General features: G+C 39.4%; 2 protein-coding genes across 4 annotated transcripts in view; one reads left to right on the forward strand and one right to left on the reverse strand.

The window, feature by feature from the left end:
• PRG4 (proteoglycan 4) lies at nucleotides 1–15416 on the forward strand. Its single transcript, XM_031554942.1, has 10 exons — nucleotides 1–94; nucleotides 3936–4055; nucleotides 4293–4385; nucleotides 7327–10863; nucleotides 11860–11949; nucleotides 12094–12233; nucleotides 12889–13045; nucleotides 13898–14077; nucleotides 14283–14408; nucleotides 15313–15416. Exons 1-10 carry the CDS (start codon nucleotides 1–3, stop codon nucleotides 15414–15416), a joined length of 4641 nt encoding a protein of 1546 aa, XP_031410802.1.
• Nucleotides 13863–24385, reverse strand: part of TPR (translocated promoter region, nuclear basket protein) — a 46697-nt gene continuing 36174 nt past the window's right edge. For 2 of the 3 annotated variants that reach the window (XM_010715532.3, XM_010715529.3), the window contains exons 42-51: nucleotides 23980–24070; nucleotides 23341–23525; nucleotides 22438–22506; nucleotides 21503–21597; nucleotides 20718–20824; nucleotides 18893–18988; nucleotides 18567–18723; nucleotides 17153–17271; nucleotides 16506–16604; nucleotides 13863–15660 (exon numbers count right to left, since the gene is read on the reverse strand). In XM_010715532.3, coding sequence (XP_010713834.1) covers nucleotides 15605–15660; nucleotides 16506–16604; nucleotides 17153–17271; nucleotides 18567–18723; nucleotides 18893–18988; nucleotides 20718–20824; nucleotides 21503–21597; nucleotides 22438–22506; nucleotides 23341–23525; nucleotides 23980–24070 — 1074 coding nt within the window. In that variant the 3' untranslated portion in view covers nucleotides 13863–15604. The remainder of the gene's footprint in view (nucleotides 15661–16505; nucleotides 16605–17152; nucleotides 17272–18566; nucleotides 18724–18892; nucleotides 18989–20717; nucleotides 20825–21502; nucleotides 21598–22437; nucleotides 22507–23340; nucleotides 23526–23979; nucleotides 24071–24385) is intronic. The other variant, XM_010715531.3, reaches the window with a different exon arrangement.

Raw genomic sequence — 24385 nt, forward strand, 5'->3', positions numbered from 1 at the left:
ATGTCGTACCTGAAAGTAATGATCATATGGAACATAATTTGTGTATCCCTGGTGATCCTTTCACTGTCCCTGATTCAAGAAGTGGCTTCTCAAGGTACTGTAACATCCAGTTGAAGGGAGGCTCCCAAGGAGATCTGAAAAATGATAAGAAAGCTTCAAAATAAAGCTTAGAATTTATCTTCATAAAAATACTAAATTCTAAAACTTTTTTTTTTCTACACACAGTCATTATGATTCAGTTCTATATTCACTGAATAATTTCATAAATTAATTTTGGTAGAGCACAGTCCTATGTTTTTGAGAAATAATGTATGTATGAATATCAGGCAAGACTCGTATGAATTTACGTCTCTTCCTGCAGACATATTCTACTGATCCTGTTGTCCTTATACTGATATATTTAGCAGAAGCGATTGGCCATATACTTCAAGGAAGAATTTAGAATTATAATATCCATAAAATTGAGGTAGAAATACCTAAACAGGACGGGCTGGGGGAAAGGAATGTGCACGTAGGACTAAGTTCTTTGCCAGTAAATGCAGAGGCTGATTTTGGCAACTACATGTATAATACTGCAGATTTTAATTTACTCTCAAAGCTCTGCAGTTGCCTTCTAACTAAACAGCCCAATGAAGAAGGAATGAAAGGACCGGTGGCCTGGCAAGCCCCCTGCTGTTCTTCTTCTCAAGGATCTCTGAAGCGGCTACACTGATAACACAGTGTATCACTGGCTTGTAAAACACATTTTATTACTACCTGTGAATACTGAATGTAAGGTCTGCACAGGTGAGCAGCTCACCAGGGCTCAGCAGATGTCAGACGCTACCTGCAGGGCAGCAATATCTGACACTGCACCCCCTGAGGTCCATGGGTGCTTTAATACTATTTCCAGCAAAAATCAGATTCTTGCCAAGAGCAACTATAAGCATTGAGGTGTTTTCCATCCTTCACAACGGAATTGCTGAAAAATCACAATACAGGTTCACAGGTTCCATCTTCTGTTTTGCTGTGTTCTACCTCCACACGCACAGTGTGTGTGCTGGTAGAAATGATTGTCTTTGGTGTTGTGTTGTGTTACATGTTATTCCTTGTTTTTTCCTTGTTGTTCCTCAGTGTTTCAGCTGGTTATCCAAAGTCCGTTGTAGCTTGCTGATTGTTCAGCTTTTTGTTTGTATTTAGGGACAGTCCTCTTGTGGTCCTGCATTTCCAGAAGAAGTGACAGAGCATCACATTAGTGGGGGATTCAGGTTGGAGTGGGAGTAAGCCCAGGTGAATATCTGATACTTTGGAAGCAGACCTCTGATGTCTTGCTTGCCACCTGTGGCCTGCACCGCATATTTATTATCTGGCATTTTGCAGCACTGCAGCAGTCAAGCCATAATGCCAGTGTGAAATAAGCACCTAGGTTATTCTGCTGGTAGCAACCTTCTCATTAGTAAACAGAGAGCACTTTGTAGAACGTTGTAGGACCAGATCTCAACTTCTCCTAACCTCAGGGTCAGCACCAAATTCCTCTCTGACTTTGGAGGAAAAAAAAACAAAAACCAACTATGTGAAAGGCAGGCTTAAAACCGTCAGTAAAAATGGTTCTGGGGACCTATACTTATTATGGCAATGCTCAACATTTAAAACTTGAGCTGATTTTATTACAAAGAACATTACCAAAGTAAAAATCTGACAGACCTAATGCATCTGTCAGGTACGCTGGTGCGGGTACACTTCTGTGGCCATGCTTAGAGTGAATTAAGATAGAAAATGAAGCAACATAGTGCCTGATATATTGCCTCAGATAAATTGGAACAAGCTAGTCTGAATGCAATAACCAGTGCAGACATGTCACCGAACTGGTCCTCAGGACTCACTGCTTTTTTAGGAGAAACAGGACAAACCAGCCCAGACAGAGCCCATCTCTGCTGCCTGCCCACAGGCCGGCCCAGGGATCAGCTCTGATCTGCAGGACTTCCAAATGGATGGAAGGACTTCCAAATGGCTCTGAGTACAGAAATGGCATTCCTTAGGGAAATCTTCCTGCTTTGCCATTTAGTTTCCTCACATACCACTTCAGTTTGGCAATGTTTACACTGGTGTTGTGTGATTTTAGATTTATGGAGCTGTACAGGGAGATGTGGGGAAGGGTATTCTAGAGAGCATGTCTGCCACTGTGATTATAGCTGCCAACACTACAAGGAGTGCTGCCCTGACTTCAACAAAGTCTGCACAGGGGGTAAGTTCCCAAACACAGCCAGCTCCTATCAGCAAAGGCTTCTCCTGCTTGCGCCAGCCTATGTCCTCTGAATGCTTAGACTCTTCTTTCGGTTTACTCATCCTTGTGCTCCTCTCATCTGTGTATAATTCTCCCCCTCAAAAACTTGGTGATAACCTCTCACAGCCCATTCAATGAAAATTTTGCAGCTGCAGGTTGTCACCAAGAAAAGGGGTTTGCTTTTTGGAAGAACAGAGCAAAAGAGGGATTTTCCCTATTGCTTGTTATCTCCTTCTTTGTGCACTTGTAATGTATTTGTTTGTCTGTAATATTAAAAAAATTAAAAATAAGTTCAGGTAAGAAGGAAAGTTTCAGGATCTCCCAGAGAAAATTTTTGTGGCAGTCCCACCCCAATTGAAGAGGAATGGAGTCTGTGGGGTCTGAGCCAAAGTCAGAGGGAGTCCTGACAGAATCTGAGTGGAATTCTGTGGCTGAAGTGTGACGGATAAGATGAATGGACATGTATTAGTTTGTGTGAAATTTATGACTGTATGGCATAAAAAAATACAGATGCTTCAAACTTCTTCTGTTAGAGAAGTTCTCAAATTATATTCTTATGCGTTACCCATATGTCAAAAATAGCAGGGCTTTAGATAACCATAGTTACACCACAGTATAATTCCAGTAAGACTACAGGTGTGAGACAAAGATTTAAGGTCTTAAATCTAGTACTACAGGCTAACTATTTTAAATGCAGAAACAGCATTACCTAAAATGATCATTCTTTAAAAAATAAAACAATTTTTGCTTAGGCACGTGGTATTAATCCACTGGCATCAGGAGAGCATTCCACTGCTGGTCTAAAGCTGTTCCAATCCTGCCTATGCAGCAATCCTAACTTTGCTAGATAATTACTTAATTGTAAAATACAGTTTTATGCAATAGATCATATGATAATTTTGGAAATACCAAGTGATGGTTAATTCTTAGCTCCATTCTATGAGATGCTAAGCATCCTAAACAAACAAACAAACAACCCCCCACCCCCAAAATATCCACTTTAGGTCTAATGTATTCCAATACAGTAAACCAACAACTAAGATACAGTGCTTGCACACTGACAACTAGTGCAGTCAATGATAATGTATGTAGACCCTATTCTTTGTTAGAAATGCTTTGGTAGACAAAGCACTGTTGATGCAGAGGATTTGCCTGATACAAATCCTTTTTGAAAACGTGTCCCAGAATTATTTTCGTACTGATTTTAACCATCATTCTTGAAACAACTGCTATGTGATCAGGGAAACAGCACACATTCCCCAAAGAGGCTGTGGAGTCTCCTCCTTGGAGATCTCCAAAACCACCTTGATATGGTTCAGGGTGCCCAGCTCTGGTGGCCCTGCTAGAGCAGGCGACGACGTGACCTTCAGAGGTCCCTGACAGCCTCAGTCATCTCTGGTTCTGTCAAGTCTTCTCTAATGGGACCTATCTAAAGTGAACTCCCTGGTTACGTTTTAATTCTGCCACAGATCCTAAGCAAAGCACAGTTCTGGTTACATGGCCTGATCCAAAACTCATTGGAATTAATCACACAATCAAATTCTGGGTCAGACCAGAATAATCACGTAGGAAGCTGGTCTTTAAATCAGCTTAAGTCACTGTAGAAAGGTCCCAGTGTCACATATGAGCTACACAAAAATATTAACTCTGTTGTTTGTTCTGCCTTATGTAGCAGTCTCCTGCAAAGGACGTTGCTTTGAAGTCTACCAAAGAGGAAGAGAGTGCGACTGTGACATAGACTGTAAACGATATGGAAAATGCTGCCCAGACTATGATGAACACTGTAAAGAATGTAAGAAATTTCTTTATCACAATGTTTTCCCTATAAATATTTAAATTTAGATGCCTTGGGCTGCCATATAAAGTGAACCACACAGACTTTGTTATTTTTATTATCCACAATCTATACCCCCAAAAAATCCCATGTACAATAAATATTCTTTAAAAAAATGGATATGGAAAAGTATCATTGAAGTTGTGTACCACAGTACCACCTTCTTACAACAAGAGATTGTGTCATTTCTTTCAGTACACACAGAAAAGCCAGTGCCCAAGATTCCTCCCCCAAACAAATCGACGTCTAAAAGGTCATCTACAGATGAAGAAAAGAAGCCAGAGAAAGGTAGGAAAGGATATGAATGAAACACGGTGGGTGTTATATGAAGGGACATTAGAGACTGTTTTCCTGCTCTGGAAATAGAAAAGTGATGCGAGACATTACCATCCTTGGAACCACTCAGAGTATAAATTAATTACCTCACCTACGCTTCAAGAAAGACTCTACTGACTTTGCAGAGTTTGCTTAAGACATGTTGGGGTGTGGTGACATCTCCTGTGCCCCTATTTGATTTCCACACGTATCTTCAATAAGAAAACACACCATTGTCAGTTTTGGACAATATCCACTGCAGGAACAGGAAGGGTGCTGTATTCTGGGACAGTGAAGATCTGGCAGAACCAGGACAGAAAAACTTCCTAACTGATTTCCTTAGCTTTAGTCAAGTCAGGCATCCTGCAGCTTCAGAAAACACATGTAACTTATTTTCTTCTGAATGGAAAACATGCTGTGTTCCTGCGTTCTTTGATACTCTACTCCAGCATTATTAATGCTAACTTGGGAGATCCCTTTGAACTTGAAATCTTGAAGTAATGACAATGAAACAAGGCTATAAGTCAATACTGGCCAATAGCTTAACCCTTCATTTGTTTTTCAGTTTTGACTATTTACCCTTTTGTTGTGGCAATTTCCTGTTGCAAAGTCAATCTAGAAGGTCAAATGGAACAAAATTAAGGAAAAGTAGACAACAGGACTCTACTTGACTGTTGGTATTTCAGACATATTGGGTAGCATGAAATCCTATTCTGTAATGCTCTGCTCACACTGCACTGCCTCAGTAGGGATTATTTCTCATTCTGTAAAGTCCTCAGTGCTTCCAACCTGCTGAGAGACTGTCAGCAGCAGCTCAGATCTTGAAATACCTTTTTTAGGGGATTTGTTCAAAACAATGAGGTCCAAAGTCACATAATGCTGCTCTTGATTTTTTCAGATTTTCAAGAACCAAGTGTCAATTTGGTTGTAATGGCAGACAGCAAGAATTTAAAAAAAAAATAAAAATCAATCAAACAAAAAGAACTCCACAACAAAACTGTGAAAGCAACTGAATGGCAAAACATCACAGAGATCCCAGTAAGAGATCAAAAGATTAAAATGCAGAAACATTTTTTTGTTATTTTCTCCTGAATCTATCTATATTGATAATTTGACCCAGGTTTGTGTAGCTACCTATAAAAGTAGAGTCTTAAAGCTGCACATGCACATCAGACGAAAAACACCAAAGACACAGCACAGGAGATGTTACTACTTTCTGTACTCAGAAAGTTCCTTTTCCTCCTGTTTCTGTAGCTTTCTCCATCAGGTCTAGGACACAGGTGCAGGCCTTATTATAGTTAAGTACAAAAAGAATAAATCAAAGGAACTGATAGTGAAGTGTCCTTTTAAAAGAACTGTATTTTATAAGGTGGGTCCCCTTCCATGAAAAAAGATAGAAACACTATATGGCTTCACATATAAACACCAATTTCAAATCTCTCCTATTGAATTCAGAGTCACTATGGGTTAATCCATGGATGTCCAATCTTTCGGCTTTCCTGGGCAGCACTGAATGAAGAGGAATTGTATAGGGCTGCATTTATGGAGGTTGCTCTGAAAGTAATGCCTTCTGATTACTTCCTTGGAAACTACAACCAATACAGAGAGCATAACACTATTTAATAGAGCAAATTTTCAGCTACAAAATGCTCTTCAGCACTGTCACCACTGTTGGCTAAGAATTTTCAGCAGTGATGAACAAGACGTGCATGCTGCACTTGTAACAATCTGCACCAGTGGAAGTGACCCACTGCTGAAATTCACCACCCACCCCTCACTGTGCTCACATCCCCTGATTGGTCTCCATGAATGTTCAGCAAATGTCAATGAACAACAGTTTTTTCCACATTGAAAAATTCAGTTCCACCACTTGGCTTCTTCATATGTACTTCCATGCCTGACGCCGTTCTGTCAGATTACCCCTCTGCTGCCGTCTGTTGCATGGCAGCAAAATGTAATGGAATCTTGGTGAGAAGGTTCGACCTCTAATGCCATTCCATCAACATCCACCTATGATGTTGTGGGAAAATAAAATAAAATAGCAGGCATTACTTTCAGAGCAGCCCTCATACAATATATAATATAGTTAATGTATATAAGTAACAAAGCTTATTATATTTTTTATAATTTTTTTCAATAAAACATATAAAAAAGAGAGTAACAAAAGCATAAAACTAGTGGAATACGTGACCTGATTTTTGTGAAACCAATGCATCAGTCTGGTTCAGTGACAGTGGTTGCAATTCATATTGAGTTCTGGAACTGTTCATCAGAGATTTTTGATAAAATTTTAATCTTCCTATGCTTCATTCTTGAAAATAGTTGTTCACAAGTGTGTGGATGGCCAAAAAGTGGTTACATGACTAAGGCATGATTGGACATGCCTGAGTTAATCAACTAGTTAAAACCTAGCTGCTGCAAAGTCCCAAGCATACAAAAAAATTCAGAGTCCAGGTTAGTTTAGCTCTTTTAAAGAATGTATGTTTATGAGTCTATGAATGTATCTTTTGAATTGTTGAAATAGGTATTTATCAAATCTAACATAGGTTTCCATGTATGTTTATAAATTGGCAAAAAACAATGGAGGTTTCAACAACCGTAACACAAATTAAGTACAGTTTTACACAGAAAGCTTTTTTTTTTTCTTTCTTTTTCAGGACTACTAACACAACAACACATCATCAGTAGGGTAAAACTAACCTGTCTCACAACGGTCTACACCCAGCTCACATTCCCTATTAATGGGTGAACAATCCAACGCTTGGTGAATTCTGCTTCACAATGATAGGTTGATTTGTTTTCTACAAAAGCTCTGAAAACAATGTACTATTGCTATTCACAAGACAAGCAGCTATTTCTTACCAGTGCAGTAAAAAAATAAGAAAATGTGCATGCATTGCAATTCCTATGCCATAATATATTTTTCCTCTTACAGATACCAGCAATGCGACCAGTCCTCCACCAACTACAAAACAGCCTGATACAACAGCCTCAACCGAAGCAATTACTACTAAACCATTTACTCTAAAACCTACTTTACCAGCTACCACAATTATTACCACAAAACCAACAACTACCACCCAAAAGGCTGAAGAAACAATCCCTGAAGCCACAGAGGCACCAAAAACTCCCAAGGATGAAGACACAACCCCTCCAACCACTGAGGCCCAAACAACCCCAAAAGATGAAGAGACAACTCCTGAAGCGACAGAAGGACCAACAACACCCAAAGCTGAAGAAGAGACAATCCCTGAAGCCACTGAGGCACCAACAACACCCAAAGCTGAAGAGACAACCCCTATAGCTACTGAGGCACCAACAACACCCAAAGCTGAAGAGACAACCCCTGAAGCCACCGAGGCACCAACAACACCCAAAGAAGAAGAGACAACCCCTGAAGCCACTGAGGCACCAACAACACCCAAAGAAGAAGAGACAACCCCTGAAGTCACCGAGGCACCAACAACCCCCAAAGAAGAAGAGACAACCCCTGAAGCCACTGAGGCACCAACAACACCCAAAGCTGAAGAGACAACCCCTGAAGCCACCGAGGCACCAACAACACCCAAAGCTGAAGAAGAGACAACCCCTGAAGTCACTGAGGCACCAACAACACCCAAAGCTGAAGAAGAGACAACCCCTGAAGCCACCGAGGCACCAACAACCCCCAAAGCTGAGGTCACAACACCTGTAGCCACTGAGGCAGCAACAACACCCAATGAAGAAAAGACAACCCCTGACGCCACCGAGGCACCAACAACACCCAAAGAAGAAGAAGAGACAACCCCTATAGCTACTGAGGCACCAACAACACCCAAAGAAGAAGAGAGAACCCCTGAAACCACTGAGGCACCAACAGCCCCCAAAGCTGAAGAAGAGACAACCCCTGAAGCCACTGAGGCACCAACAACACCTAAAGCTGAAGCCACAGAGGTACAAACAACACCCAAAGCTGAAGAAGAGACAACTCCTGAAGCCACTGAAGCACCAACATCCCCCAAAGCTGAAGAGACAACCCCTGTAGCCACTGAGGCACCAACAACCCCCAAAGCTGAAGAGACAACCCCTGAAGCCACTGAAGCACCGACAACCCCCAAAGAAGAAGAGAAAACCCCTGAAGCCACTGAGGCACCAAAAACCCCTAAAGCTGAAGAAGAGACAACCCCTGAAGTCACCGAGGCACCAACAACCCCCAAAGCTGAAGAGACAACCCCTGAAGCCACAGAGGCACCAACAACCCCCAAAGCTGAAGAGACAACCCCTGAAGCCACCGAGGCAATGACAACACCCAAAGCTGAAGAAGAGACAACCCCTGAAGTCACCGAGGCACCAACAACACCCAAAGAAGAAGAGACAACCCCTATAGCTACTGAGGCACCAACAACACCCAAAGCTGAAGAGACAACTCCTGTAGCCACTGAGGCATCAACAACCCCCAAAGCTGAAGAAGAGACAACCCCTGAAGCCACTGAGGCACCAACAACCCCCAAAGCTGAAGAGACAACCCCTGAAACCACTGAGGCACCAACAACACACAAAGCTGAAGAGACAACCCCTGAAGCCACTGGGGCACCAACAACACCGAAAGCTGAGGTCACAACACCTGAAGCCACTGAGGCACCAACAACCCCCAAAGAAAAAGAAGAGACAACCCCTGAAGCCACTGAGGCACCAACAACACCCAAAGCTGAAGAGACAACCCCTGAAGCCAGAGATGCTACAACTACTGCAAAAGCCAAAGAGACAACCCCTGAAGCTGCAGAGGCCCCAACAACACCCAAAGTCAAGGAGACAACCCTTGCAGCCACAGAGTTCCCAACAATACCCAAAGCCGAAGACACAACCCCTGCAGCCACAGAAGCTGTGGCTACCCCAAAAGCTGAAGGGATGACTTCTGCATGCACAGAGGCCCCAGCAACTTCAAAAGTCGAAGTGTCAACTCCTGAACCCATTGAGACACCAACTCCTAAAGCCAAAGAGATAACTCCTGAAGCCACTGAGACACCATCAACTCACAAAGTCAAGGAGACAACCCTTGCAGCCACAGTGGCCTCAACGACTCCCAAAGCCAGAGAGACAACCCTCAAAGCCAAAAAGACTACAACCCCTAAAGTTGTGGAGACAACCCCTGTTACCACGGAGGTACCGACCTCGAAAACCGAGGAGCCAATGTCTGAGGCCACAGATCCTCCAACGACCCCTAAAAGTAAAGGGACAACCCCTAAAGGCACAGAGAGACCAACAGCACCTAAATCTGAACAGAAACCCCCTGAAGCCACAGAAGCACCAACAACCCCTAAAGCTGAGGAGACAACCCCTAAAGCCACAGAAGCACCAACAACCAAGGTTGATTCTCCCACCACACCCAAAGCGGAGGAGAAAACTGCTAGTGCCACAAAGGTGCCAACAATCCCCAAAGAGAAAGAAATAATGCCTAAGGCCACAGATGCTCTAATATCCTTGTCTGATTCTCCCATCGTTCCTGAAGTTGAACCTTCTACACCTGCACCCACAAATGTTAAACAAGGCACAACTACTATATATAGCAAACTAGTAAGTATAACTGATAAAAGTGACAGAACAACAACTAAGCCTCTTATGACCCCTGTAACCATGAAGTCCTCAACTAAAAAAGAAACAACTACAGAGAAAAAGGAAGTAACAACACCGAAGAAAGACAAAACTACTGTGCTTAAAGACATTTTGAAAGGTAGAAGAGACACAACTACTGTAACTATTCCAGATACAACCCCTGCACCCAATCAAGCTGTTAGTACAACAGCTGAATTAGAAGCAACTACTACATACAAAAAGGCTGCAACAACAGCTACGGAAGGAGAAGCAACCCCAGCTACACAAGACAAAACTCCCACACCAAAAGAGACTTCACCATCTACAGCTAACAGAGAACAAGCTGCGGGAGCCATAACTGTAACAACATCAGCAGCTACAAGCATTATACACAAGCCCACTACGCTGCCAACAACTGCCAAAACAGATTCAACTTCTAAACCCAGGGCGATTGTTACAACAACTAAAAGAGACACAACTATGGAAACTACATGGGCTGTACCAGCAGTTGCTGAGTGCATCATTCCCTCTAAAGAGACAACAGCTGGTGAAGAAGAGATGACCACCCTTGCCAAGGAAACAAGCTATACTACTGAAAAAGAAACAGAAGATGCCCCTGAAAAGTCCCCTAGCCTTGACAAGAAAGAAGAAACTACAGTGATCAGAGGTAGAACAACAACAGATAAAAAAGACACAATAGAAGAAATGTTTCTTGTTCCTAGAGGGACATCCAAGCCAGCTATACGTTTCCAGGAGATTACTGACACACATGATGAGCCTTCTCCACCCAGCCCTGAAACCATGCCAGTAGAAGAGCCCGAGATAAACAAGCCTTTAATACAAATTGCAGACTTGCCAGTCTTATCTGGAGGAACAGAAAGTAAGTGTACAAAACGAGAGAGCACAGCAAAACTTGAGTAAAGGATGTGCAAGTATTTTCTAATTAGACCATGTCAGCATCCCGAATTCTAGGTAGTACTTAATTTTTCAGTTGCGTAGTTACTGAAATTCCTCATGTACTTCAGAACATGAATTTATTTTGTGCTCTTATTTTGGTCCTGCTGAAAAATATTTGCTATAAATTACTGTGGAAGATGGAAACAAACAAACAAAAAAGATGTAAAGGAAAACTAAGATAAATTTCTAAGTCTTAGCAAAATACAGGTCAGGAAACAGGCTGAATCTACCTAACTTGGGTAGTAACATAGTCACTACCCAAGTAGTGGTGTAGTAGTAGTAGTAATAGTAGTAGTATAGTAACATAGTTGGGTAACATAGTCACACAAGTAAAATAAGACAGCTTTTTCTTATTTTTGTTCTTTGTGCATTTTTGCTATAACTTTTTTGATGTCCTCACTATGTACCATAGTAACATACAGTGCAGAAGCTCTTGGGCACTTTTAGATCCACTGATATATATATTTCTATATCTATTTCTTTTGAATGAAAATACTTGGGATTTTTATTGAAAAGATACCCTTCCTTTACATTTAGCTGAAATAAATGTAAATGCACTCCTAAGAATGAAGGATGGAGATTTGTTAGGGAAACATCTGTAAGCATGAAGGAATTGAACATGAGACGCAGCACGTGAAGCACCTATAGACCTTTTTCTGAATTAGAGGTACTGAGGTAAACAACAAATGACAATAACTGCATGTAGTTGTGTAAAGAGCTGGTCTTACGTTCCTAGGAGGAAAACACAAGAGTTAAACTTTTCAAGAATATATCCTGAACATGGCCCAAAGAGAGCCCTGAACTTGGCCCTACAGACAAAAAAATTACACTTAACTGTGGTAGCGCTGCTTCAGGTGGTGGGGAGGCAATGTACTTTTTGTTAAAAGAACCAACCATCCCGAGACATGCTGTTTTGCAGTGGGGATGGCCAACGAGAAGGACCTGTGCAGTGGGAAGCCAGCGGATAGCATGGTTGCCCTGCCCAATGGAACCCTGGCCATCTTCAGAGGTACGCAGGCCCTCCATTGGCCTCACTGTTGCTGAGGGGCAGGAGGTGCAGCGGATACCTTCCCCTCCTTCCCAAGCTTTTCTCGCTGCATCACTGTCTGGACACGTGTTTCACGGTGCAGGCCATGACTCCTCCCCCCTGCAGGTCACTACTACTGGCTGCTGAATGGCAGGACCCCACCAACAACCAGTCCCCAGCGGATCAGTGTGGGCTGGGGCATCCCATCCCCCATCGATGCCGTCTTCTCCAGATGCAACTGTGATGGCAAGACTTTCTTCATCAAGGTGGGAAAAGTAGGGAGGCTTGGAAGCACAGCTCTGATACATAATGTGGCTGTTCACTGCAACCTTGCGCTCCAAGGCTACGTTGCTCATTTTGTAGAACATTCAGCATTTTCACATGTGAAATTAAGTAGTTGAAGTGAAACCTTTCCCATGTTCCACTGCCTCTGCCTTGGCACTGTGCTTCTCAGAATGCCAAATTCTGTGCTTTCTTCCTGTAATTGCTTACTGATCAAGTATCTGTCTATCGGTATGATCATGATTTCCAAAACTCCTGTCCCCCCCTCCCAAAACCTTTAAAATGCAGTTATTCTATTGAATCTTTCCTTTGCCCAAAGATGACCACAGTTTGCTCCCAATACTTTCCCCATCCTTAGGGAATGATAGATGAGTATCTAATTAAGAATGTTATGCAATTAGAAAGCAAACTGTTCTGTTTAGTAATCATTGTTCCAGATAATTTCTGAAACATCCTCCCCCTACTTACAGGCACTGCTAAATTACCATTGTAGTTGTTTGTTTTTAGCAGCTCCTAAGTATAAGGATAACAAGGTGGTTCTCAAAATGCTAGCATTACAATTACTTTTAATATCTGCATTGAAGCCCAGTTACCATTAATGAATTTCCTATGAAGTTCATATTTTGCTTAAATCACTAGGGTCCTCTATATTGGCGTTTCACTAACGGTGTAATGGATATAGGCTATCCCAAACCTCTCACAAATGGATTTGCAGGGCTAAGTGGGAAAATAAGGGCAGCCCTCCCAGTGGCAAGTTACAATGGCAGACCAGAATCTGTTTATTTTATCAAAAGAGGTAAGTCTCATATTTCAGATGTTCACAAATGATCAAAATATACTTGAATTGCATTAGTAAGGAATACAACAGTTACTGACTGATAGATATATCTCTTTCAAAAACAGATACCTAAGTGAATATCAGAGTACACTTGCTAGTCAAAACACAGCCTGAGGCTTTAAACATCTCTAAGTTCTACAAATTTTTAAGTGCTTTTCAAAATGTATCAGATTGCATGAGATTACATCTCAGAAGACAAACATAAAGATAAGTTCTATCTGATGGAAAAAAAAAAAAATCAGCCTCAAATTAATCAAAGGAAAGGGTTAAACAATCTTTTTAGTTCAGAAAAAATGCATGGAAATTTACCTCAGTTCTTTCATTCTTAACTATTTATCCTGTTTCAAATGAGCATTATTTCCTTACTGTGTATGAACAATGTATGGCAACAGAAGAATTGTTTTGGGAACAAAAGAAAGCTTAGGATAATTAAATACAAGTCCTTTTCTGAACGCTAGCCTTCCCATTACCTACCCCAAAGAGATGGTTTTATCCTGGTCTTGATAAATAGGTATGATGGCAAAGTATTTCCCTTGGAACTGTACTTACTACAGTAATGCTGATGAAGCTGCAGGAGTTATTACTACATCTAGAAGTGTATGTTGGATTTAGAGAGCAAGGCTTTTACATTAGAATGTAGGAATGAATATAAAAAGCTGCAAGTTGCAACAGCATTAGCTGTAGGCGTATCAAAGTGATACTGTTTTCCTGCCCATTACAAAAATACTGTTATATACTTGATAACTACTGTTATCAAGATGTTTTTTTTTTTTTCTTTTTCTAAACATATTAAACCAATGTCTGTTTTAGATGGCAACATGCAACAGTATGTATATAGGCAAGAACCAGCCAGGAAGTGCCAACGGAAAGCACGCATTACCATAAGATACCCAGCTTTTGTCCCAAGACTTGTAATAAGGAGACGCTTTCAACGTGCAGTAGGAATGCCAACAGTTATTCAGACTGTCAGAATCAATCCATACCAATCTGGTAACTTATGTTTATTCATTTTTTTTTAATACAACCGTTGTAATCTTTGTAGTTTCTGAAATGTAACACTGTTCCATTTATTTCCTAACGTAATACTTCAATTTTTTCTCAATCTAATCATTCTTGTTTGCTCTAGAAAATACAAGTAAATGATAGCTTTTGGCAGACACACTGTGACACTTCCTAACTTTTCTTTTGCTTGCAGGAGTTTTGCGCAAGGAAATCAAAGTGACTGCCTACTGGAGAGGGCTCCCCAAAGTAGTTCATTCGACGATCTCAGTACCCAACTACAATAAACCAGATGGCTATGATTATTATGCCTTCTCTTACAGTAAGTTAAAGCTAACACCAAGGAACGAATGAGTAGGCAAGAAAGAAGCTTCTGAGCATTCTAAAGCACAAAGTTACAACTTGTGATTCTGCATCACTAATTTTGAGCAAGCACTACTGAGAAGCCCTGAGAAATAAAATGTTGCCTGTAATTGAGAGATATTTCTATTCAAAAATCGAGTTACAGAACAGCTAGTAGCAATGAGGTACAATAATTCAAACTATACAGTTGTAGAATGCATTGTCCTAGTATTTATAAAAATTGTCCTAACAATATTGACACTTAAATGAACAATTATATATCAAAATCCTTGGACCATTACATATTGATAGATTATTCACTGGCAATGTGAACCATTTATTTCCCAGGAAATAATTACTTCTACTTCCAGTTTAAGATGATCTTCCTCCTTCAGCCAGGATCAGAAAAAACATTTCTTGAAATTTTCTTGGTTATTCAGTGAAAAAAAAAAAAAAAAAATTAGAAGTATTAGACACATATCCAAATACAGGAGAATACTAAAATAAGTTTCTGCCAAAATAATTTGATAACTTTAACGTAATTCACACTCAGGGACCACTTTTACAACTGGTGCAGGACTGTTTTGTTTCTAGTTTGTTTGGTTTCTAAATTCTTAAAACTATTTCTGTGTTCTAGTAGTGCCAGCTCCTTCTGTATTCCTTATTCTTGTGACAGACTTAATTATTAGTGGTATTATGGCAATTAAATTTAGCTAAACAATGATCTACATGTCAGAAAGCTGAGGCTAAAAATGGATTTTTATAGCCTTTCAAATCCTTGTATAGATGTGGAATGAAAACTTACTAAAATTAAAAGGCAGGCTTTAATTTCAAGATTCTTTCTGTAGCTTATAAAATTTAATTCTGATGTTTATTCATTTCAGATCGGTACTACAGTTTGGATGTGGGCAAAAGAATAGCAAGACCTGTAACCGCTCTCACGGGAAAGACTGTGTCTAAAGACTGGTATAACTGTCCTGAAAAGTGATGCAGAGCAGAGGACTTTTTAGAAAAGATACCATTTGAATTTTGACAGTTTGTCTAATTTTATTAATAAAGACATTGAAATGTGTGCACACAAATCTAAGTATAAAATGCTGCTTTTTGCATTTATTACACTAAACCAACCACAGGCAAACTGGCACATTTGTATACACAGCTGTAATTACAGATCATTTAACTAATATTGCCTCTGTTCAGGCCTCCTCTGCCTCCCATTGCATGAGTTACACCTGTATTGGGAAAGAAAAAAATGCATAAATAGAAATCCTTTTCAGCCATTTAATCAAACACTGATGCATCTGATGTTTCATCCTCCTGTAAGCAATTGCTATTGCAGTGAGACACTTCCTTTCTGGAAAAACTCAATCTCCCTCCTTCCTCCCCTAAAGCCTGCTGATATGGCTACATTATACTTCTGTCAGTAACAGAATGTGTTGACCTACGGTCTATCTCAGGCTGTTTGGCAAAAGAACAAATATGGCATTCTTGCCATATTTGATATCAGTTACCTGATAATTAAATTAAAAATTAAATTAAATTAAAAATAAATAATAATGTTAATAATCCTTTTGGTTTATACCCTTTACAGCAAGGGTGATAAATGATTAGGAAAATCTATCCAAAGTCATCAACCTCACTTAGAAAAATTTCATGTATTTCAATGCTACTACTTCTGGAATGTTAAAATAATACTAAATTGAATAAAATTTGACTAAGGATTTTTTTTTTAATACTGACACTAAAAGTCTAAAAAACTTTGGCTTTAACGCATGCCCTAGAAATATTTTTTAAAGACTTTAAAGACTCTAAAATTTGTAAGTGTAATATCTGTTGCCATTGACCTTCTCTCTAATGGTAAGAACCAAGTGCCACGTAAAACGTTTGCTTATTACAAAAATGCTTGGACAAATACACAAAAACCTAGAGCTTTTAGGGTAACATATCAAAAAGTAGGGCAGGGATGTGGTATTATTGACAAGCAAACATATGCATAGAAAGTAGGACATATGCGGTCCCCAAAGGAACAAAGTATTAAAGACTAGTTTGACAGGGAACAAAAGCCCTGAACACTTACCCCTCTGTCTGTTGAACTGACGACCACGAACACCAGTTCTTAATGTTGGTGGCTGAAGCCTTACACGTCGAAACAGCTTAAGCTGGTTACTGCTTGTGTCTGTGAAGAAGTGGAAGCACAGGGAAGAATATTTGTGTTTAGTACAGTTTTGCACCATTGGCATTCACGTGAATTGATACACATTATGCTCTTGAATTTACCTTAAAACTATGAAGGTGCATCCTATTTAATTGACATAATCTCTGATATAAATAAAAGCCTCAGAACATGTAGGTTTGGTATTTTGTTCATCGTCTATACTATCTGGTAACATGGTAACAGAACAGTGATAAACATCATTCTCTGAGAATTTAATTGAATGAAAACTATTTTAAATCTGACATAATTATCATTGGATGGAATCATCTATGTATCAGGAACTTGCTCTTTGAAGAATACTTACCATAGACACATTAGTTACTCTGGTCCAAGTAAAAATGATTTGCCATTAGAACTAAAAACATATAAGCATGTTCTTATTTTAACTAAGACTTGCTGCCTTATTTTGTATATTTTAGTCATTAGCAGCCCATGATCCAACTCCAAGAAGTTCTCACACTCAATGGAATTGTGCAAAGCAACTTCAGTTTCCAGTAATTAACCAGTACCTGCAGAGGAACTAGATGGAGGATCTTGACTTGTAGAAGGAAGATCTGACTCATCAGATGCTTGAACAGATTCCTCTTCTTGCTGACTATCAATTTCTAGGCCAGCTTCTGAAGTAATTCTAAAAGAGAAAGGGAAGGGAGCAAGGGATGAGAAGAGATACAAATGTACTCAGTGTCAAATAACTCAGGGGAAAAAAAAAAAGTAAAAAAGTCCTCATCACGGAGCAGAAAGATTTCTACCCAAATATCTATCCCCAGAAATTTTCTTCTGTGCCCTCTGCCCCTAATTATAAGAGATTCATATGGCTTTAAAGTAAGTAAATAAATAAATATTTTTTTTGATATGTAGCCCAACATACAATGTATACATAACATTAATTACCTCCCAGAGAAGGTCTCAATTTTGTTAAAATGCAGCTTGCTATGTGGTTTACATTTACTTCAGTTATAAAAAACTGTTAGAAGACATGTAAAACTCCTAAGACGTGAGAAATACCTATCGACTTGCTCTCCTGTCAAGCAAAAGGCCTATTCTTAACTACAAATATAATTCTGCGAACCATTTAATTTCTCTGTGGATATAATTCACTAAGAATTGGGTATTTGGTAGGAAACAATTCATGATCGTAACATCCGAAAACCCATTCTTGAGTAACAACTGCTACTCAAAAGCACAATATAGCCAGAGACTGTATAATGCAAGCTGGTGCTGCATCAAGAAACCTGTATGGCACATCTAAGTTGCAGCAGTAACATTACATTTACTTATGATGAAACCAGTAATTAGTAAATGCAAGTTTTGAAAAACTGTGAATTACAGTATTTTTTATTACTTTGCAACCATTAAAAATCGAAACGTATAATAAAAATATAACTTCCTCCCTTCTAGATTCATAATTTATTTGTTCACAATACAAAATACAGGAATCATTATATATTAAAAAAAAAAAAAGCAATAGCAAGGAAGGAGATAAATCATTTGTCTATCAAGTTCTTTAAAAAGTTACTAATTTTCTGCCCTTCTGGACTGGCTTAACAAAATGACTACTGTACAAGTCATTTTGTTCACTGGCCAACAGAAATACTTTATTTTTATTCTACAAACCCCAGTCACTCAACCTGGGGCCTTTACCATCTCTATTTGACTACCATAGGGCCCCTTACATTATGAACATTTACAGAAATATCTTATTTTTTTAAGGTGACATGTATTAGCAATGTTAAATTACCAGATGAAAAGCTTTGCTTTTATATGAAAAGATCAAATAACATTATTTAGCAAAATCACCAAAGCTTGCTTGAGCATCCTTCCTACCAGAACAGGTTAAATCAAAACTTAGTGGATCACAGGCATATTTGAATGAAACATCATTAAAAAACTAAGGTGACTTCAAGTCAAACAATCACAGCTTACCCTTCAGATTCTGCCTCTGCAAAAACTTCATCCCCATCATCACCTGCTCCAGCCTCTGTAGTTGTGGACAGATTGCCAGTAGATGTGGTAACCATTGGAACAGACTGAGAAGCATGCTCTGAAGCATCAGCTGATGTACTTTCAGTAAAAACTGTAACTGTACAGGAAAGGCAGCTTAGTAAGCATGGAGTTAACTTGAATTTCCTAAGTAAAATTTATGGAAATCTTAAGCACAAGGAAAAGCTACAGGAATATTCCTGACTGTGTAATCCTTTTCTGGAAAGTCAAAGTTTCAAACTTTTACCTGTGAATTTCCTGCTGCTTACCTGGTGCTGCTATTTGTAAAGGTGTTGTTGGAACACTACGACCGCCTGATTCTTCCTCATGAGCAAGGAAGAGTGGGGTTTCATACATTCCCAAACCTGCAACACACAATGTTGCAGTGACAATAAAAACAGACAAAAAAAACCCAACAGCTTAGCTGCTGCTTCTCTCTACACACTTGATGAAATCCAATTATACAAATTTAAATATGGAGATGTGTTATTGCAAGTGGTTTTGACTTACTGCCGTAGCTAGTTAAAATTTCCTAAAAGGTAACAACTTGATAAAAAAATACTACCACTCCCTTCACTTTAGCCATTTTTTCTATGCTATTAGTTTGCACTGATCTTTCTTCAAAGAACAGCATACTGTTCCATGCTAACAAGGACGCAAGAGGAAGGTACCAAGACAGGACAACAGTGAAGACAATACAGACAGATTGTCTGGTTTTCTCTTAGAAAGAAAGGATATACCCTGAAAATTTCTTTTTAATTGCTATTTTCTTCTAGTACTTATATCCATCTGGACAAAGTGTCCAGCATACAGCCAGGCAAGTACATAGAATGACAGGTGAACAACCGGGTGATGGATTCTGATCAAAGGGTTATAGCAGATGGAACTGCAACAGGCTGATGGCTGGTCACTAGTAGGATGTACTCCATCTTAGGAAAAGTTCCCTTTAATGTCTTCATATACGATCTGGATGCAGGACTCAAATGCATATTAAGTAAGTTCACATATTATATTAACTTAAGAGGATGTGTTGACTCCTTTGAGGGTAGAGCAGGTCTGAAGAGAGATTCTGACAAACTGGAAGGCAATCACCAACTGCATGGAGTTTAACAACCGTGTGCAGGATGGGACAACCTTGGCTGTACGTACAAACAGAGGGACGAGAGGCTGGTGAGCAGCCCTATGGAAAGGGATCTGGGGGTTATGGCTGGCAACAAGTTGAATCTGAGCCAGCAAGTGTGCACTGGGTGCATAAGGCCCAGCACTGCCAGCTGGGTGAGGGAAGGGACCACTCTGCTCCACCTGGCACTGCCTTACCTCAAGCACTGTGTGGGTTTGAGTGCTACAAAGTAAGAAGGACATAAAAACTACCAGAGGACATTCAAAGGAAGGTCAGGGAGATGGAAATGAGTCTCGGGAGCAAGATGTGTGGAGGAGCTGAGGTCCCTAGGTTTGTTCAACCTAGGACGCTAAGAGGAGGCTTCATGGCAGCATGCAGCTCCCTCTTATCTCTGCTCTCTCATGACAGCAAGAGAACCTAAGGGAACAGCATGTAGATGTGCCAGAGGAGCATCAGGGTGTGCATTAGGAAAAGACCCTGCATTAGAGGGCAGCAGGCATGGCCTCAAGCTGCCGGAGCTCAAGGAGCATTTGGACACTGCTCTTACACATACAGTTTGGATTTGGGGTAGAGTCCAACTCTCAGCTCTGCACACAATTATACAAGTTTACTATAGAAAAGCTATTATCAACAGGAAAACTAAAAGAAAAAAGAAGGCACTCCTTCAGTATTTCAATCCTCCTTAAATTAAGCTTCATTAACCCAGCAGTCAATCTATCCTGCATAAAACTGCAGCTATGTTTCTTCACTTTAGAAGCTGTCTTTCTCACCCACAGAAGCTCTGTACTTTTAAAACCATATTAAAAATAGAACTATAGCACCTTGAAGGAAACACTTTCCCATTTTCCACTAGTCTCTGTTCTGCTGACAGAGAAGTACCCAAAACAGAACTGCCTTTCTATGGATGAATTATTTATTATTATTTCCGTACTCAAACAACCATGGAAAAGTAGACAGAAGTACAGATGACTTACCTCCTTGTGAGGCAAGCTGACCAAGGTCAGAGTGACTTGAACTGGTTTGTGGCATATCTTCAGGGGGTCCAAATCGGAATCGAGGAACTCCAGCTACCTGAGGGGAACTATCAAAATAAAGATTTAAAGAATTCTGTGATTTTTCCAAATACAGGGAGACCAAAAAAAACCAAAAAACAAACAAACAAAAACCCCAACTTTCTAAACATGACAAGAGAACAAGTTACATGTGACAAAATTAATCAATAATAACCATAAAAAAACAGCTGAAGTACTAGTAATTCAATAGTGATGAGTTTCTCAAACTTATCTGGATTACACCTGGAGGCAAATCCTGAATGCAATATTCTTTGCTTACTAATGCTATTAATCCTCACAATTTTACAAGGGTAACTGAACACATGTAGAACCATCTCAAAACTAGAACCTGAGAACTGAGAACCTTTTTCTGGTCAGTAGCACAAATATCACAACTCTATCCAGTTGCTACTAATTGTTAAAATATTAACACAGGCTGAAAGGAACAAATAAAAGATCCTTATTTTTTGCACATCTCCTCCCTCTTAGGTCGTTATGCTACCATACAATGTAGATGACCTCTTTCCTAATTTGTTGCTAAGTTTTGCAATACAGAGTTTAATATCTGCTTAACTGTACATGTAATATATGTCATACTACTTAGCATGTCACTCCAATCACAAGTTCATTTCATTTATTTTCATTCTACTAAGAAAAAAAAAATGCAGACACCAAAAATCTACTCTTATTTTTAAATTACTACTTACTGAATTGCTTCAGCAAATCCATCTGTACGATGCGGAACTACTAGAGTTGGTGTGCTCGGAACTGTTCTGTCCTCATCATCAAAGAAGTGCTGCTGCTGGAAAAAAAAGAGGCTGAACTGAAAGCCTACAACGTATTTCCAGTTCCTATCTAGTCAAATTAAAACATGGTTTGCTCTTTCCATACTGTTAAGCAAAAAACCCAAAAACCAACACCAGACTTAACTCTAAAACAAATCATGCGTAATTTCAGATGTCTGAATCTGAGCTAGTTATACAGATTGCCCTAACAGATGACATCTACTGCATGAGAATACTACGTTGAAGTGTCACATCTCCCTGTTGACTCCCTGTTTGTAAATAAATCTTGAGGTGACTCATTCATAAATGGACAGAAATGACCTGTCTTAGTTTGGATTGTTGTAACATAACCTAATATATGGGATTCCTCACAACATGAATAAAATCATCTGTTTTCTATGGATTTGTATCCTTTGCTCTTACATTACCTACAAAGCCAGACATCTCATCTTCCTTCTTCTCTTATCCTAAATACAGCATTCTCTTCATCTCCAGAGAACATACATGAATTGCCTTGCTCCTTTAGTGAGACTGAAAGCTATTTCTTCCAATAATACATTAACTGTAGAAGACTGATTCTAAAAGTAAGTAATTAAAACTGACTTGGACAAAATAAGTTCAACTTTAAGAAGAGTTTCTGCTTTCTCGGACTTTTCTCAAGTTTGTCTTCCATTAATGCAGAAATTAACGGCACTAAGATGTTACCTGCAAGGCTACAGAAGTCATGCTACTCCTGACTTCAGTAGCTAGACTTCTTGAAAGAAAACAAAACAAAACAAAGCTCACCAAAATAAAACTAAAGAGTTACAAATATCCTCTCAACACAGGACTTCAGTAGTAGACTTTCATGTACTTACCATCCCACCTATACCAGGAGTTAGCTGAAGTCCACGTCCCACAGACTGTCTTCGAGTCATCTGGATTCTCTTTACAGCAAAGAAAAAAAAAATAATAGTGTGAATGCTTCTCTAGAATTCTAATAGCACGGAGTTATTCAGAGTAAAGAATAGCAGCTACGTTGGTAATAGCGTAACAAATATATTTCAGTATACAACACTGCCCAATACAGCATCATATCTTTAAACAGATTATGGCAGCAGAAAGCCAGTATCTCACCTCTGCTGCCTGGTCTAACTATAAAAGAGAAACATACAGATTTAAATCTTGGATAAATATTATTACTGTTTCATCCAACTTTCTACTGAGGACAGAAAACTCGGACACAAAAATATAGTGGTCACAGTCCTCAGAACAAGTTAACAGTAAAGCACAATTTCATAGCCATTACATTTTTTATTCAGCAAAATTTATGTTGTGATGTTTTTATTTAATAAATTTATGCTTATTTCAAAGCATAATCATCAGTCAAATACTGATGGTGAAAGTTTTAGCTTAGATAATGAATACGGACATTCTTCTGCCCAATCTGCGTATGGGCAGAGACTAATAAAAATCCCTAGCAATCTGAGATACAGTCTGTTCAAGAAGAGAGTTTTTTCTGCATTGATAAATAACACTGGTATAATCACTTCAAGATACAAATTCGTGATGAGTACTTCTTTTCTGCTTTCAATATTCCTTCACCATCCATAATCTGCAGAATGAGAAATGTGAAGTCAACTTGCCCAGTTTCCATTTTCAGGATGTTAAATAGATATGAACAACTTTTACAATTTGCAGAGAGAGCGCTCAGACTCAAGATAAAAGAAATTTAAGTTAAAAAAGACATTTCAAAAAGGTTCTTCTGAACTATTTTATACCTGGACTGGGGGACCTAGCTCTTGAGGAGGAGCATGAATAGTCAATCGTGGAGGCAATGGATGTGGTGGTCTGCGTGGTGACTGTGGTGGTCGAGGGGCCTGTCTCTCTGAGGCAGATGATGGCTGCTGTTCTCTAGAACTTTCATGAGGAAAAGTAGACTCCGCGGCACTTGTACTTCCTTCACCTAAAAAATATGGAAATTCAGAGCATTAAATTTATGCCATCCAACATTTTTCTGAGTTGAAGATATTAAGTCTTCAAATTCTGCTACCACATTTAAACAGGCATTTTTTACTCTTGCATAAGTGGAGACTGCTCAGTATTATTTAAAGTCATTTAAAAGAGGATTTGTGTGAGCTAAGTCAACACCAGCACTGAAACAAACCAATGATTATTCAAAGCAGTAATTCACACGGAGGAGGTTCATCTTTCAAAACATCAACAGCAGCTTCTATAGCAAACTGAGTTTACTGTGTTTTCAAAGGAAAGTAGACTATATCTAAAAGACACCATTTCAAAATAATCCACATTTCATGTTACATTGTTTTACATTAAATTAACATTTTAAACACATACAAAATCACTGTTATGTTTTTCCCTTTACAGACAGATTTTGAAGAAGCAAGAATTAACCGTACAACTGTTTTGAGAATCTGCTGCCCTCTGGTTGCTTTCACCGCCTCCCATGCTTTCCTCAGTTTCTGTTCCAGGATCGGTACCATCAGCACCCTAAAATCCACAGACATAATGATTTAGCACCAAACACCTACTGGCTGTAAAAAAACTATATAAGCAGTGTAAAAGTATTCAGAAAGTAAATAAACATATATGAAAAAATCTTCAAATTATTTCTGTAAATTTTTACAAAATTATCTAAATCAGAGAATCACAGAATCACCAAGGTTGGAAAAGACCTACAAGATCATCCAGTCCACCCATCCACCTATGGATTTCATTTCTTGTGAGCAAGAAATCGGGAAAAGGTGGCAGGAGACCTGTGTGGATGAGCAAGGAGCTCATGCGCAAGCTCAAAGGAAAGAAGAA

The sequence above is a fragment of the Meleagris gallopavo genome, chromosome 10, assembly GCF_000146605.3.
Source record: "Meleagris gallopavo isolate NT-WF06-2002-E0010 breed Aviagen turkey brand Nicholas breeding stock chromosome 10, Turkey_5.1, whole genome shotgun sequence".
Lineage (NCBI taxonomy): Eukaryota > Metazoa > Chordata > Aves > Galliformes > Phasianidae > Meleagris > Meleagris gallopavo.

What these genes read in the sequence shown, in the direction of transcription:
- PRG4 (XM_031554942.1), top strand. Translation starts at nt 1, where the DNA reads ATGTCGTACCTGAAAGTAATGATCATATGGAACATAATTTGTGTATCC. An exon ending in TCAAGAAGTGGCTTCTCAAG is followed by an intron (nt 95 to 3,935) that starts GTACTGTAACAT and finishes TGCCTTATGTAG; the next exon opens with CAGTCTCCTGCAAAGGACGT. An exon ending in AACCCTGGCCATCTTCAGAG is followed by an intron (nt 11,950 to 12,093) that starts GTACGCAGGCCC and finishes TCCCCCCTGCAG; the next exon opens with GTCACTACTACTGGCTGCTG.